General features: G+C 57.5%; 2 protein-coding genes across 2 annotated transcripts; one reads left to right on the forward strand and one right to left on the reverse strand.

Moving 5' to 3' along the window:
* The first annotated feature begins 30 nt into the window (after positions 1-30).
* TOMM6 (translocase of outer mitochondrial membrane 6) lies at positions 31-2,355 on the forward strand. The gene is made up of 3 exons (XM_078875171.1): positions 31-151; positions 1,733-1,831; positions 2,234-2,355. Exons 1-2 carry the CDS (start codon positions 72-74, stop codon positions 1,827-1,829), a joined length of 177 nt encoding a protein of 58 aa, XP_078731297.1. The 5' UTR covers positions 31-71; the 3' UTR covers positions 1,830-1,831; positions 2,234-2,355.
* Positions 2,356-4,688: 2,333 nt separating this feature from the next.
* Positions 4,689-16,540, reverse strand: LOC144946146 (ubiquitin carboxyl-terminal hydrolase 49-like). Its single transcript, XM_078874918.1, has 8 exons — positions 16,394-16,540; positions 14,142-14,978; positions 12,748-13,648; positions 12,041-12,220; positions 11,159-11,396; positions 10,533-10,641; positions 9,975-10,180; positions 4,689-6,682 (listed from the first exon to the last, which is right to left on the reverse strand). The coding sequence occupies exons 2-8, from the start codon at positions 14,879-14,881 to the stop codon at positions 5,913-5,915; spliced, it is 3,144 nt and encodes a 1,047-aa protein (XP_078731044.1). The 5' UTR covers positions 14,882-14,978; positions 16,394-16,540; the 3' UTR covers positions 4,689-5,912.
* Between the last annotated feature and the right edge of the window lie 638 nt (positions 16,541-17,178).

A 17,178-nucleotide genomic window follows, 5' to 3' on the forward strand; every position in this document is an offset into this window, starting at 1 on the left:
TTTATTTTAGCCCCGCCTCCCCCCACCCACGTGACGTCGCATCCGTTTCCGGCACGTGCAGCAACAGCAGCATGGCTCCCAAACCTCGCGGGGTCGTGGCGATGGCGCGGGCGGCTGTCGGCTTCATCTCGGACCGCACAGACTTCAAGAGGTGCGAGACGGCGCGCATGAAGACACCGGGGAGAGTGCTGGAGGCACAAGAAGGCGTGGACAGAGGGGAGATGAGATAGGGGAGAGGCACAAAGAGAGGGGTGGGACACGGGGACGCGGGGAGGACGCCGTGACAGAGGGGACAGACACCAGAAGTGAGACGTGGAGCCGAGACAGGGAGAGACAGAGAGAGAGGGGTGAGACATGGGGAGACACCAGGAGGGTGGCACTGGGTGGACACGAGGATGCATGGAGAGGGGGAGACATTTGGAGGGAGACACGAGATAGACAGCGACACGCGGGGGGGATTGGATGTTGGTGGATTTTGCCGGCAAGGCTCCGAATGGAGGATAGCGGTCGTACCCCGCCGATGTGCGGGCCTGGAGTGACGATGAGAGGGGGACGCAGGGGCGGAGACACAGGGAGACGGGAAGAGATGGCGGAGACACAGGGAGACGGGAAGAGATGGCGGAGACACAGGGAGACGGGAAGAGATGGCGGAGACACAGGGAGACGGGAAGAGATGGCGGAGACACAGGGAGACGGGAAGAGATGGCGGAGACACAGGGAGACGGGAAGAGATGGCGGAGACACAGGGAGACGGGAAGAGATGGCGGAGACACAGGGAGACGGGAAGAGATGGCGGAGACACAGGGAGACGGGAAGAGATGGCGGAGACACAGGGAGACGGGAAGAGATGGCGGAGACACAGGGAGACGGGAAGAGATGGCGGAGACACAGGGAGACGGGTGGAGGGGTGGAGACACAGGGAGACGGGTGGAGGGGTGGAGACACAGGGAGACGGGTGGAGGGGTGGAGACACAGGGAGACGGGTGGAGGGGTGGAGCGAGATGGTGGAGGGGGACGACTCCAGGGAGATTCGCGCCGTGAAGGCCTCGCGAGGAAACGAGGGGCACGGAGCGAGACGCACAGAGGCAGATGAGAGACACGCAGACGAGACACACGGGGAGAGATGAGACACGCACAGAGGCAGATGAGACACGCACAGAGGCAGATGAGACACACGGGGAGAGATGAGACACGCGGGAGAGATGAGACACACGGGGAGAGATGAGACACACGGGGAGAGATGAGACACACGGGGAGAGATGAGACACGCACAGAGGCAGATGAGACACGCACAGAGGCAGATGAGACACGCACAGAGGCAGATGAGACACGCGGGGAGAGATGAGACACACGGGGAGAGATGAGACACACGGGGAGAGATGAGACACACGGGGAGAGATGAGACACGCACAGAGGCAGACGAGACACGCACGGGGAGAGATGAGACACACGGGGAGAGATGAGACACACGGGGAGAGACGAGACACACGGGGAGAGACGAGACACACGGGGAGAGACGAGACACACGGGGAGAGACGAGACACACGGGGAGAGACGAGACACACGGGGAGAGACGAGACACACGGGGAGAGACGAGACACGAAGAGAATAACACAGCCACAAAGAGGGACAATCACAGAGACGCGCAGTGTCAGTGCCTCGTGATGTAAGATTTCACAATCGGAAGTACGGTGCTTGATCAGCCACCGGCCCTGGGTTGCGTGTGGTGCAGGAACCTGCTGGTGAACGTGGCCCTCTTCGCCGCGGGGGTGTGGGTGGCGCGAAACGTCGCCGACCTGGACCTCATGGCTCCCGCGCCACTCCCGTAGAGGTACCGCGCCACGATTACTCGACGAATCGGATCACGTGAATAGACTGTAGTTGACTTTGGGGGGTCATCTCTGTTCTCCCCACGTGTTTCGGTGGACGGGAGGTGATGGGCACGGCAAGAAGTGATGACTGCCGGTGGTCGCGACTAAGGACGGGAGTGGAAGCTGTAAGGGAGAGAGAGCTGTGTGTGTGTGTGCGCGCGTCTCGAGAGCATTGCGGATGAGCGGTGAGCTGGTGACAGCTTTTGGAGGGGGGAGGCCTTATGGTTGCGGGTTGGTCGTAGCGAACGGTGCGGCAAATGTTCTGGTGGTGCGGCAAATGTTCTGGTGGTGCGGCCAGAATTTTAGTTTCCGTTGTGCTGCAGGGGATGTGGCTAACTCCTCCCTCCCCACTTGTTTTCCAGATCCATCGCACCTTCTCTGAAGCTGTTCCTATTGCCCGACAACCCCCGAACCCTCGTGGACCATTGTCAGTGTAAAATGTTGTGAAATCATAATAAAGTATTTTGCCTCGGCAAAACAAAAATCCCAAGGATGACGATTGAATGGAAACGCGAGTCAATAAATACGAGATAAGGCATTTAGAAAAAAATGTATTTATCACAAACTCTCTATATATATAAAAAGAAATCGTAAACAGTTTGAAACTAACGTAGACACTTTTCTCGACAAAATCACAGCAACACGAACTCGAAACAACAAAATTCTCACGCCTTCTTTACACTGGCACAGCGAGTGCAACTTACCCAGCATGCATTGTGCTCCACACGCCAACCAACTCACGGCAGCACCCACCCAACAGACTCCCAAACTCCATCTCTACCACCATTTCCTGCAGCCCAAGGGGTTCTCCACGTCGCTTCACGCAATGGGCATCCTATCAGTCAACTTTAATTATTTTTCCCAGACCGCGGTCTGAAGGTCGCCGAGACGAGGTTACGCCACGTTGGCCACTGGGCAGAAATGTGTTAGTTCGCTCGTGTTTAAGAGTTGTTGCACATGAAGGCTAATGGAATAAACGGGACAGAAAATACAACGGGAGCAGATTGTAGAATAACAAGACAACATGTGACACAGTACGAACTAGCAGACAATACAAATGAGATACTTTTTAACCAAGTTGTAATGGATCATCAAATTGAGGCGTAATTAATTTTACATTTAAAGAGCACCTTCACTCAAGGCGCTTGACATGGTTTAAAAACCGGTGATATAATAGAATGATCTCGTCTTTTGCATCGCTAGACACCTTCATTCTCACGGCAGCAATAAAGTCCACTTCGAGGGATATGTGTGTATCGATCACAGGTGGCAGACAAAGACTCTGCTGTGCTCCGAGGTTTACACAGCGAGCGGAGCGATTCCAGAGGTCTGGTATCGTCCTGCGTCGTCTCGACAGTCGTTACAAGTTACTTCTCACACAGCGACCGAGCGACTTCTCGTCCCGGGTCGCCAATCCGCCCTCGCGACCGATGGGCCGAGAACCAGGGCGGCAGTGGACACCGCCCCGGGGGCCGGAGCTCAAGAGCCGCAGAGAGCACCAGCTCCTGGCACGGCTTGTTACGACGTTACTTTAAAAAAATACGGCGCATTAATTCGTGACTAACTTTATTCAATTTTTGCAAATAACGGTTCTTGGGTGTTGAGACGAAATAAAAAAAAATACAGGCGTTTACCACTTTTAAAATTACATAAAAATAGTTTTCGTGGGTAGGCTAAGGATCCTGCCTGGGCCAAGAACAAGGCCAGCGTGGTTTCAACTGGCAGGGCCGGGTGTGGGCACAGTGCACAGGGAGGAGAAATATTCAGTGTCAAACCATCCTGTACGGAACAGCTGCTGTGATTGTTGCCGTCACAGCGCCCCGAATGGCTTCTAACCCTGATCGATGCTGACGCCAACCCCTAGTTCAGACCCCGACCGTGATTCCGGTTGTGTCCTGCGAGCCTCACCGACTCCACAATTTGCTGGACAAACATTCAGGCTACCACACCCAACCCCACAACGTAAACGCAGTTTTAAGCGTAAACAACCCAACGCTGACACTGACGCAAACGCTACGCCTACTCTTAATACTGCACTAACGCTAGCCAAACTGGTCCCCACCGTCCGCTGCACAACCCAAGGTCAACGATCAGAATCTCTATTGCTCACGAAACGTTTTAACGCTAAACACCCAACAATTTCACGGCGTGCCACGAGTTTGTTGCGTACAGGATAATTTAGACACGAATACAAAAAAACTATTTCAAAACCACCACACATCCTAGGCCGCCGCTCGGGTGCCCACTACACGTGACAAGTAGCTCTAACTCTACTCACCGAGAGACACGGGGGGCCGCCGGCATGCGAGGCAAGGCCCCACACCGCAGGACGAGCAACGTACGACGACATCCTCCGAAAAACCGTGGGGAAAAAAACCCCCACGTCTCTTGCCGACACAGCAGCACCGTGGGCCACGTCCAATCGCGAAACGCTCGCTTCACGTACACACGCGCGCGCGCCCGTTTCTTCCACGACTTGCACGTGCGGCGCACAAGCGCTGCAGCGCCTCGGGCCACAACCTTCGCGAGGACCCCATCCGCTTCCACCCCACGCACGGCTCCGTGTGCCGTGCCGAGCGACCCGGCAAACTCTTGCGCGCGCGGTGTACCTTGCACGAGTGCCTATGCGATCACGTACTCGCACACGAGCGTGCGTGTCTGTGCGTACAGACAGGCGCGAACATCCGCGCGAACATTTCCACTCGGAAAATAAAACCGAGTATTTTAAGGATCTCTTGCAGAACACCACCTGCTGCAAACACGGACCTTAGACAAACCCCATTATTACTTCCCTCCCTACCCACCCATAACCCAGCAGTACTTGCACACCCCCTAACCAATCAGTACTCACCCCCTAGCCCACCCCAGCAAAAGTGTGCTGTTCTGTACAAATTCACACACCAGTGTTGTTCTCACAGTGCCGAGGAAGGGGCTGGCAGTTCCTAGAGTGCACGTGTGTCTATGTGTGTACGGTACAGGAAATGCAAGTATGTCCGTGCGCTTAAGTCTATGTGATGTGTAGTTGTGTGTAACACTGTGGGCGCACTTGCGTCTATGCATGCATGTGTGCGTGATAGCATGTGGGTGCATGACTGTTCGTGAATGCAAGTATTGTATATGCATTTGTGCGCACATAACTGTATGTTAATGCGTGTACTGTAGATATGTTTATGCGTGCACAAAGACTGCATTTGCGTCTCAGTGCGTACCAGTATACGTGCGTGTGCTTTGTTTGTACCCATATGTACGTACGCGTGTTAATATGTGCGCGTGTGTTAGTGTTGATTTTTCCAAAAAAGCTACCTGAGCTGTCGTTGGGCTGATGCGCAAACACCGGCCGCATGAGGTTACATGTGGTGCACCGCATGGTGTACACGTGGGCCACGCGATGTGTGCGTGTGGTACACGCCAGGGGTGGCGCAAGCGAGGTGGTGCAGGGGGGGGGCCTCCCCCCCCACCCCAAATCATGAAAGGGGAACAGTGCCCCCCCACGGACACTGGCCCCACCCCCCATGTCCATCTTTCCCTGCTTGCACCCCCACATTGCGATGCTGCCTGAGTAGTAGTGAATTACAAGGCCTTTTCTTTTTTAAGCTGTTGAGAGTGAACGCGGAAGTGCTGGTGTAAAAACAGAGGCCAAAGTGAAGATCCTGGTTTTCTCCGGGAATGAACGGAAACTGGCGCCGACCGACGCCCCGGGCACACCGAGCCGACGAGAACGACGCGTGCCGTCGCTGCGGCTCCTGTGAACCCAAACCGGCGGTGGCGCGGTGACTTGCGCATTATCAAACGCAAGTTGACGCCCGCACTCTTTAGCCTGGCTCGAGGTAACCGAGCGTGAAGTTGCCATCAACTGGACCGAAAACCCGCGTCGATTTTTAAAGCCACATGTAGCTTAGGGTACCGGCTGTTCTTTTAATGCTGTCGCCGCCACGATACGGCCGATGCAAGCGCTGTCAGTTCTTCATCAGGAGACCGCTTAGCATGAGCGTGGAGAGCGTGCAGCGCGTGGAGCAGCGCTACCCGCCGCCGCGTCGACAATCAGCTGCGCTCCGTGGCCGCGCCAAACTCGCTGGTGACGCCGCAACCTTCTTCCGCCGGTCCGGCGGTCGCGACGAGCGGGCCAGGCTCAACGGCGCCGCCGCCGCAAGCTTGCGCTTCGAGCCAGAAACCCGCGGATGTCTGGTGCGGCTCGGCAGAGGCCAACGTGGGCACGGGAAAAGCCGGCTCGGCTCGCTCGCGAACGGAATTCGGGAGATTGCCAAAACCCGGGACGGAGTGTCCAAGCGGTGGCGACGGCCGCTCGGACGCCTGCGGGTGCAGCAACAGCGTCCTTACGCCGGCGTCGCTGTCGGGGAGCGAGCTACTCCGGGCGTCGGGTGTGCCGGCGGCAAGGTCCTGTTCGTCGTCGCCGCACAGGCCTCCCCGGGGCTGCGTGTCCAGCGGCGGCGGTGCCGGCGGGGTGAAGGGCGTCGCCTGCGGTTCGCAGCGCTCCCCGTCGGCGGCAGGCGAACGTGCGGGGAGCGCAAACGACTCAGCCGCCCTGCGATCCAAAGAAAACAGCGCCTCGGGGCCAGAGGGTTTTGGGGAGGCTGGGGGCGTAGGGGAAGAGGTGGGGGGGGCCAGGGTGGGGGCGACCGGGGCCGACGCGGGGGGTAACACCCGTGTTTCCGGCACCGCCGTTGCCGTGGCGCAGATTCGATCGTCGGGTGACTTGCGCTGCGAGTAAAAGAGGATGTAGGCCTGGGCGCGGCACACCTCCTCCACGCTGCACACACTCATCTCCGAGTCGTTGCAGTGAACCCAGAAGCCTGCAGACACACAAGACAAACCGACCCCATAGAGCCTTCACAAGCGCACTAACCGCTGCACTACCGCTCCTCACCCACAACAACAACAACCGCCACTAAGTGGCGGTGACGTCACCACGACGCTTGTGCCAGGCACGTTGAGGCCACGTGAAGTATCGAACGCCCGCCGGCAGGAGGTCACGGGACAAACCCAGGTGCCACGGGTTCACTGACTGAGATGACTGGCTGATGCACCACCTGTGCCCCCCACTGTGCCAACTTGCTGTGCTTTAGCCACCCGGCGCTCCGCTCATTGTTGTGAGCATCGCTCCACCGCCCTCCGTTGTTGTTGGAGGGCGACTGCCTCCAACTGCCCAGTAGCAGCGTCCTTCACGAGCCTCCTCCACAGAGGCCGATCTTGACACCGCTGGTACCAGTCATCTGCAAGTCCACTCAGCTCCACATCCTCCTGTACCACATCACTCCATCTCTTCTCTAGCCCATGTCGCGCCCGTTTAACCCCCTCGAATTGGCCAAACAAAAGCTGTTTAGGCATGCGGTGGCTGGGCATGCGGGCTACATTACCCAGCCAACGCAGCCTTGCTTTCCGGAGGAGCTCACCGACGGGACTTTGTCCAGATCTTTCAAGGATTTGTGAGCTCCTCACACAATCCAGCCTGGTTAAACCCAGGATGGATAGTAGACAGGCCAGCCGAAATGTTTCTAACCAGCGTAGATGTTCCATTCGGGGGTTCCACGTCTCGCAAGCGTAGAGAAGGGCGAATGACTGTGGCCGAGATCTGAAACTTCGTGCGGAGCGACAGACCAGGTAGCTTCCACACAGCGTTACGTAACCGATGAAAAGATAATGCGCTCGACTGATTCGGAGTGAGACCTCTGCTGTCAAACCGGAGCCGGTCATGAGCACACTGCCCAGGTATGGGAAACTCTCCACTCTCCACAACTGCCCTATCACCAATTGGGAGTTGTGGGGGTGGAGTGTCCGATGGTACAAAATACCCAGGCAGGTACTTAGTTTTGGTGGGGCTGATGGTAAGGCCCCACCTCTTAGTGGCAAGCTCCAGGTTCAGCAGCAGCGCCTCCAACTCCTCCTCTGAGTGAGCAACAATTACCAGATCATCGGCATACGTAACATGGTTGAGCAATAGGGAGCCATCCCTTGACCGCACCCGGGCATCGATCAACCTCCCATTGTATCTGTACCAGGTGGAAATTCCTCCCGTGCAGCTATTGAAGGCTTCACGAACTACGTGGTCGAAATAGATGTTAAATAATGTGGGAGCCAGAGGACATCCCTGTCACACCCAAAGGTGAACAGGGAATGGCTCCGACTCCCATCCCCGTAGTTTAACCTGGGCCCGCTCACCATCATGAAGGTCCTTGATGATCGTGAGCAGAGGGTCAGGGACTCCGAAACCAGAAGAACAACCCAGAGCCCAGGCCTACTGCTGGTATCATAGGCCCTGACCAGGTAAATCAAGTAGAGATGTAGGTCTTGTTGGAATTCCCTCCACCTCTGCTGTAGCAGACGGACAGAAAATATGGCATCTGTGCAGGACCACCCTTTCCTGAAACCACATTGGGGCTCTGCAAGCCTCTCCTCATCATGCCTGGCAAGGCAATGTTGAATAATCCTTGCCAGGACCTTCCCCGGCACACTGAGGAGTGAGGTGCCCCTGTAGTTGTTACAGTCTGTGCGGTCCCCCTTTTTAAAAAGGGGGACCACCAGGGCATTCTTCCAATCCTGCGGGACCCGTCCAGTGGTCCAGACTGTTGTCATGATGTCATGTAGGGCAGTCTGTGCACAAACGCCACCGTCCCTCAGCATTTCACTTGGGAGATCATCTCTGCCCAGTGCCTTTCCTGGTCTCAGACTCCAGATCACCTTCAGTACTTCCTCAACAGATGGCACCTAAGCCAGTCACTCACAGGGGGTGACTTCTTCCAATATTTGAGACACCGCAGCCTCAGCAGGGTCATCCCCACTTTGTCCCACAAAGTTTTCCAGGCTGAGGGATTTTCCCTCTCCCAGGACCTCACAGAAATGCTCAGCAAATCTGAAAACCTGCAAACCTGTTCCTGGGGGTCGGAGATTGGATCACCGTTCTTTCCCCTAATGATGGTAAAGGTGTGGTACTGCAGGTTACTTTTTTGATGGAGTTAAATAGGGATTTGTGATCGCGGGCCATTGAGGCAGACTCCATCTCCTCAGCAACCCGCGACCACCACCCATCCTTGCAGCGCCTCACGGCTCTCTGAACCTCCGAGCGAAGGCTGCGGTAAGCCTCCTCATTTTCTGATGTGGGATGCTGTAGACGATGAGAGTGGACCTGTCGCTTTTTCTCAGCCAGCCTGAACACCTCCTCTGTCAGCCAGGGTATCTGGGGAGGTCTGGACCGTGTACCCAAAGCAGCCATTGCAGCTTCATGAGCCACAGTCCTAAACCTTACCCATTTCCCCTCGATATCAGGAGTGGGGGACGATGCCAACCCCAGCCGTAAGCGATGATGAAATTCTCGCTTGCAACTTTCATCAGCTAGCTGAGACCAAGCAAGCCACTGTGGGTTTGAATGGGGTCCTATATGGACACCCACCACCGGAGTGGGAGAATGGCAGGTGCATCTTACAGATGACAAGTCAATGGTCAGTGGGCAAATCAGCTCCACGGTATGTCCTGGTGTCAAGGACATGGACCCGCATCCGCTGTTCCGTCAATATGTAGTCCAGCAGATGTTCTTGCTTGGACCAGGCATGCATCCATGATGTTGTGTGGATGCGCCGATGCCGGAACAGCGTGTTGGTAATTACAAGCCCATGGGCTGCACAAAAATCTAGCAGCCTTCTGCCGTTGTTATTGAGCTGATCTAGCCCATGCCTTCCAATCACTCCAGACCAGGTGCCAGCATCATGACAAACTCGGGAATTGAAGTCGCCTAACAAGATGACTCCATCCCAAGGGGCCACTTTAGCTCGCAACTGTGACAGAAGGTCATAGAAGGCATTTGACCCCTGAAGAAGCTCCCAGCACGAGGTAGGGGTTTGTTTTTGCCGCACACACACCCACACACACAGGTCCATGTACACACACGCACGGATACTCATACCAACACACAAATTAACATACACGGGCAGGAGACAAACACCCAGAAGCGGGCAATCACACGCGCAACGCTCTACTTCCTGTGCGGCCATTACTGCGCCCGAGGCGTGCGGCCAACTGTCCTCCAACCCCCTCCCTACACTCACTCTCTCTCTGTCGCTCTCACTCATCCTCTCGCTCGCTCACACTCACCGCCCTCAGTGTTGTAGACGTAGGCCGTGTAGTGCCCGGAGCCGAAGCCACGCCCGTGGTGCATGACGACGGCCGACAGGTCGTACACCAGGCCCTCGCGTCCGCCCAGCCGCGCGCCGCTGCGGCTGCAGAAGGCCCTCATGCTGAGCTCGCGCGCGAATGCCACGTGGACGCCAATCTTCTCGCGCTGGTTACGCCCGGACCACCTGCTCGCGCCATCCCACACGTTGCCCAGCGGGCGATCATTCTTGTGCGGTGTGGCCGCTGGCACCTGCCGCCGCTGCCGCCGCAGCAAAACGACGCTCACAACAACGGACAGTGCCCAGCGGTTAAAATACATAGCTCATACAGTAGGGGGCACAGGTGGTGCATCTACCAGTCATATCAGTCAGTCAACCAACGGCACCTTTGTTTGTTCCGTGAACTGCCCTTTGACACATCATGTGGCCTCAAAGTGCACATCGCCTGGCATAAGTGGCGAATGGCGGCTGTTGTTGTTGTTGTGTGTTCGCTGGATGTGTGAGTGCACCAGTATACCGTCATGTAGAGTGTGTGTACCGGAAGCGCTTGAGGTGCAGCCGCAGAACTTGGGGCAGACGGCACACCAGCAGCTGCTTCCTGGCTTCTGTTAGAACCAAGGGCTTGGAGGCGCCACCCCGCTGCTTGCCTGGGCACAACGAGGTGCAACGTTGGCAGTGTAAGCGATGGAACGTGTCACAGTGCTGATACGCCTCAAACTCTCAGAAATACGTCATTATTTTGCTTGTTAAGTTCTTAGAAGCTTGCTCAAATATTAGAACGTCTCAATATTGCCGAACGTTGCTGGCCGCCTCGTGTGGGTTATTTTTAACCACGCCTCGCCACTCTGGTCAGTGTGGGTTGGTGAAGGCGGGAAGCAAAGACGCACAGTACAACAATGGATTTTTCTGCAGTGCCCTCTGCTGATCCATCGTACACAGTTAGGCGGTCCAGGCATCCAATCAACACTAACCAGGCCCAACTCCCCGCTTAGCTTCCGTTCAGCTTTACAGCCGCAAATGTAAAACGAGACAATCCAACAATGTGAAAAGAAACAATAAAAATCGATTTTGGAAATCGAAACGGGACCGTGAATCTTAACGAATCGAAGAAACCCCGGTCGCCGAGTCGGTAGACCCCAGCGGGTGGCGCAGCCAACCACGTACTGTTGCAGAAGCTGCAAGCGTAGATTTTGCCCTCTAGCGCCTCCGTCTCGGTGAACTTGCTCAGCATCTCGGTGAGCGAGCAGTCGGCGTCCGGGTGGTGGGCGCGAGCACGCGCGTGCGAGCGCCCATGCGCCCCGGCGCGCTTGCGCACGCAGTGGTAGCGCGCGGGGAACTCCAGCGACAGGTCCCAGAAGGGCTCCACCGTGTCGGACTTGTGCAGGCATGACATGCAGGTGACCTGCGGACGCAGGAAGGCCGACTCCCATCAAGATGGAGTACACGCCCCTCTCTCTGCTGGTACACGCGGTGGCGAGATGTTAACTACCTCGCCTGGTATACAGGAGGTTGTGGGTTGGATCCCGAACCCAACGCCTGTAATATTTGGAGTTTGCATGACTCTCTCTCCGCGGTCGCATATATTTTTCTCTGCGTCCTCCGGGTTTTCCACATGATAAACCACTTCACTGAACTATCATTTCTGGCCAGGTCGCTTCTGAAGAAGAGCTATGAAGCTCAGTAGGCCTTACCTGGTAAAATAAAAATGTGTTTATAATTTAATAGTAACTCCCATTAAGATGAAAAACATGCCCCTCTCTCTATGCTGGTGCGTGTCGCACCATCTGCATGGCTGCTGTGGTGTACATCACGTGGCGATGTTACCGCCACTTTGTGGCGAATGGCGGTTGTTGTTGTGTACCAGCATGTGTGTGGAAAACGGTGATGGGATTCATTGGCAAGCTGCGCTACAAATCCGGAGTCCGATTCACGGCCACGTCTAACACCGGCGGTGTAGCGTATCTCAAACCGGTGGTCCTTAGTTTGACATCAGCACCGGGAATTGGGAAGGCAGTCACGGTCGGCCTCAAGCGCACAGCGCCTCACCTGGCTGAGCAGCTGGCCCTGGAAGATGGTGTTGACGACCTGCAGCACGTGCCTCAGCAGCGTGCGCTGGGCTAAGGGTATGAGGAGTGGGGGGCCACGGCCCCCCGCCCCCTCCAGCTCCCTCTGCACGCGGTCGAGCAGCTCACAGAGAAACTCCTGCGCATCCTGCTGCCCGTAGCCCTGCAGAGCAGCGACGGTACGCGGCGGCGGGGGGGGGAGAAGGAAGAGATGGCCATTATGGATACCGTGCCGTCATCAGCAAGGCATGCACACGGGTTTTGTGAACTGTTTTCACAATGGCGTTTAGGCGACCATTTAATCAGTGTGGCCGGTTTTTAATTGGGTAATTCCCTGACAGCAACACCGCTTCATAATAAAGTTGGGTTTATATCTATAATTGATATTTGAATCCAGTATAATGTTCAGTCGCTATTAAACAGATTGGCATGTGCCAACAGTCAAACCGCATGGCGCGTTCAGATTGGATAACCTTTGAGAGTGTTACGTCCCCGTTACAGACTGACACATCCAATTCATTAACGCGCTCGGGGTTATTGCGGTTGTGCGGTACAGCTCCCCACTGCGTTTTCGGGCTGTTTTCTCCCCGAAGAAGCTCCCATCACGTAGAGCGAAACATCGAACGCAAAGCCGCAGCGCGACCCCAAAACGCATCGGAGATCCGTCACTTCCGTGGTTCGCAAAGGCACCTTGAACGCGGGGATGAGCCTCCACACCGAGTGCAGCATGGCGAAGGGCGACACCAGCGCCCACTTCCCCGACCACATGACGCGGAAGAGCGTGTGCAGCTCGCGGCACAGCGACAGCGGACCGGGGCAGCCCACGGGGCTCTGTAGCAAGCGCAAGCTGCGCGCCGACCCGCTCCCTCCGCCGCCCAGCCCCGCGGGGCCCGCCGGCTCGCGCGCCGTCTGCCCCGGTGCGCGCCCCACGATGCCGGCCGCACGCCGCGCCTGCAGCAGCTTGTGCACGCTGCGCGTCGATACTCGCGCCAGCCGCCCCGCCGACGCCGCGCGGTCCAGGAGGTCGCCGAGCGGCCCGGCCGACGACGGCGGCGCCGACGGGATGAGGGGGAAGGGACCCCGCGTTTCACCGCCGCTGTGAGCCGGGGACGGCGGCGGCGGCGCTGGCGGAGCGTCGCCCTCGCTCATGTCGAGCGCCAGGAAGCACTCGCGGAACTTGTGCAGGTGGCTGAGCACCTGCAGGATGGAGTTCATGTAGCACGTATTGCCCAGGTTGCGCAGCCCAGTGACGCCGGGGGTCAGCATCGAGCTCTGCCGCTTTAGCGCTGCCATGGCACGCTCCAGCTGCCGGCTGCGCCACGCGCGGCTCGTGCCGCCGCCGCCGGGCCTGGCGCCGTCGCCGTCCCCGACGCCGATGGCGTAGTGAGCGCGGGTGGCGAGGCGGGCGCTCTTACGCGGCGGCTGGGCGGACATCTCCTCGCGCAGCTGGCGCTTGTGCTCAGCTCGGCGGGCACGCTGGGCCTCGCGCCGGCGTTCCGCCTCCTCCTGCCGGCGCCCCTCCTCGAGCCGGGCACGTCCGCTCCCCGTTTCACCAAACCAGGCGCCAAATGCGCGCCGCAAACGCCGGAGGCTGAGGTGCACACAAATACACATTTTGTTTTTATTGCCTGCTGGGGAAAGTGCTGTTAGTGATTGCCGATTCAGGCCGGCACGGCACATAAGGAGGTGGTGTGGCCAAGAATTAATATTTTAAGGCTGGATAAATTAACCTGGCCCAGGCCAGGTTCTGATATCGGTCGCCACTGATGTTAATCGTGGCCAGGCATTAACCTCACTGGGGTGGAGTTGCGCTGCTACTCCCACACGCTATCCATACGTGCTACTAGCTGCACACCACTTTCATGAATACGCACGCACAGCTACAGACACACTAGCCTAACACGAGCATACACACACACATACGACTGCACACGCGTCCAATTAAAGGTGCGAGAGGTTAAAGAAGACTGAAAGAGGGCAACGGTTACCCTGTTACTGAGCATGAGACTCTATAAGAAGGTAACAGTCACTGCGTGACGGGCTAATGACTCGGTAACTACGCAGCGGTCGCTTGCCATCCTCACCGGCGAAGCTTGAGTGCTGTGAGCAGGCGGTCGTTGGCACGGGCCCGCGCCTCACCAGCGCGGTTCCACGTGCACGCCTCCCCACTACCCCCCGCCGATCGCAGGGCACGGCCCCCGCCACCCGTACTGCCGCCACCACCGCCGCGCAGCAGCCCCCCCGGGGGACCGCCTCTTCTCGCCCGCACGGTGCCCAGGGCCCCCCGCAGCAGCTTAAGGTCGCCCTGCGCGTTGTCGTTGAGGACGTAGTCGTCGCACGCGAAGCAGAACACGTAGAGCTCCGCCACGTGCATGGCGAGCGGGTGCCGCATCATCGCAGCGTGCCGGTCGGCGTGAGCGGCCACGTCACGCCCGCACGCCACGTGGGGGCACGTCAGGCAGGCCCACACCGAGGAGGCGCAATCGCAGGCGCCGTCGTCGCAGAAGGTGGCGGCGGCGGCGGCGGCCGTGGCGGCGGTACCACAAGAGGCAAAACCTGACACGTCGTGCGGCTCGCAAACCGCTCCGCCGCCACCGCACGCGCGGTTACAAACCGCACCGCCGGTATGACCACCACCGCCGGCGCCACCTTCACCTCCGCCGTCCACGGGCAGGCCCCCGCCCTCGCCGTTGCACGCACCACCGTCATTGGTCTTCCGCGCTGCGCAGCAGCCGGCGCAGTCCACGCACGCCCACTTGTCTGGGTTGAGTATCGAGTGGTTCTGAGAAAGCTTGAGTCTCCACACGTGGCGGCAGCGATCCATGCCCCGCACCGGCACGCGCACAAGCGCGCCACACCCAGCAGTGGTTGCCGCCGGTGCTGCCAAACAGTAGGGGTGCCCTCCTCACTGGCCGTGTTGCCTGTAAAGGGGGGGGGGGAGTTTGTGATTAAGTGACTCTGTAAATACTCCTGCCTCTGACCGCTCTGAGCTGTACCGGTTTTTAAACCAGTCATAAGGGACGCATGCAAAGTGTCATGCTTGCTTCAGTCAGCTTCAAAGCCACGTTTTTATAAATAACAAAGGTGGAATTATATGGCTCACAGAACCAGACCGAAAGCAAAGCATCGGCTACTAGAGGGGAAAGACCTGCAACGTTTTAGACTTGCCACGCTGATAATTTTAGCGATCTCGGTCACCTGCTGTCGATCAAATAGTTCTGAGCACAAAGTCAATGTAAACAGTTCGACCGTACACAAGGCTTCGTGTCAACCAATGTGTGGGCTCCCCGTTAAAGCTATTTGAAAATCAGCGCTGAGTTGGGAAAAGTTCCCCCGCGAGTGTGGTTGAGACTTGGGTGCTAGGACTAACGGGTCCCCCCTCCTCCCATCGCTCCTTTTGTTTATGAACAAAGCCACAGGACCCAGATCTATCAAAGCCTCCATTTCCCCACGTCTCCCTGTCCCGCTTAAGTCCCCTTATATGTGTATGTGTGTATAACTTCTTTAGCACCGTACGTAGCCAACCGTGCGAATCGGATGTGTGTGGGAAGGACACCAAACCAAACAAAAAAGCAGTTCTTAATCTAAAATAAGTTCTCAAGCTCGATGTAAAAGTGAATTCTCCCGGGTTCCTGGGACCCCTCAGTCCTGATCCCCTCAATCCTTTGTCACAATGGGCCTCAGTCTCTCTACCCCATGATGTCACCCATCCCCCTGGTCCCCTGAATCCCCCTGATCCCCTCACAATAGATCCCCTTCTCCCCATTCCATCGATCCCCTCTTTGCGAGCATCTTGAGAACTCCCCTCACGGTGATCGCCTTAATCCCTCCAAACCAGAACCCCGTGGATCGCCCCACGCATCTCCCTCATCCCTCTGATGCCATCGACCCCTTTAGACCCCCTCGCCGGACCCCCTCGCCATGACCTCTCTTCCCCTCACCCCGTCCCCGGTTAGCCCCACTCCCTGGCCTCCCTTTCATTCCCCTCGCATTGAACCCCCATCACCCCTCTCTCATCATCCTCATCATCCTCATCTCAACCAAACCACGCTCGACCCCGTTAACCCCCCCACCACCGCCTTGCCGTACACCCCCTCGATTCCCACACCACGCTCTTGCCCCCCCCCTCCTCTCACCATCACGACCCCCCTCATCCCCTTCACCCGACCCCCCCGCCACCACCCTTCATACCCCCTCTCCCTGCCCTTCCACTCGCATCCCCTCGCCAAACAAAATCCCTTTGAGCACCCTCGCCCGCTAGACCCCCTCTCGTCTTTGGAATCCCTCGCCTCGTTTAACCTCGACCCGCTCCCCCCCCCCCCCCCCTCCGCGTTACCCGCACACGCAGCCCGGACCCCCTCCGCTCCGCTATCCCCTCGGCGGGCCCCCCTTGATGGTCCCCCTTGATGGTCCCGCGTTGAAGCCCCGTGCCGGGATCCGCTTCGCGCACAAAACGCGACTCCGCGTCCCGGGCGCCTGGGCCTCCCCCCGGCGACCAATCGGCGCGCGGCGCAGAGACGCGCGCGCCGATTGGTTGGCGCGCGGCGCGACGCCGGGGTTAGCCACTCACGGCGCGCGGTACTGCGACGCGGAGGAGAGCCGCGCAGGCGGAGCGAAAACCCGGAGCGGGGCGGCGTTACGTGCGGAATGGAGTCGGAGTCCCCCCCCACCCCCCACCACCCCTACCTCCCACCACCATCAACAATGAGCATTCAGTGGGCACCAACGCATGAGCACCAACGTTTGGTTCTTCTCTTAACATCGTAAATCTTCCCCTAAAATATCTATAAAGCAGAAGATTTGGTGCTTCATCATACAACTGCATTTACAAAATGTGTTTGTAACTTTCATCCTTACCCCGTGTATCGAGAGTAAAAACTAATCTAGAGCTCCCACGTGCTGTCGGTGTGGGGTCTGGGAATGGGTTTCTGTTGTTTTGCTGCTTGGGAATTGGTGTTCTCATGCAGTTTGAACGAATAAACTTGATATATTTTACGTGTTTCTTTTTAGTGACTTGCTAACCTTTCCTATACTTTGCACTCAAATCGTGTTGTGTTGTTTGCGGTTGTAACTTTATGACCCGCCCCAACTGGACATCTGTGAACAAGAGCTTCATAGCTC

Source organism: Lampetra fluviatilis, chromosome 40 (genome assembly GCF_964198595.1).
Source record: "Lampetra fluviatilis chromosome 40, kcLamFluv1.1, whole genome shotgun sequence".
NCBI classification, from domain to species: Eukaryota; Metazoa; Chordata; class Hyperoartia; order Petromyzontiformes; family Petromyzontidae; genus Lampetra; species Lampetra fluviatilis.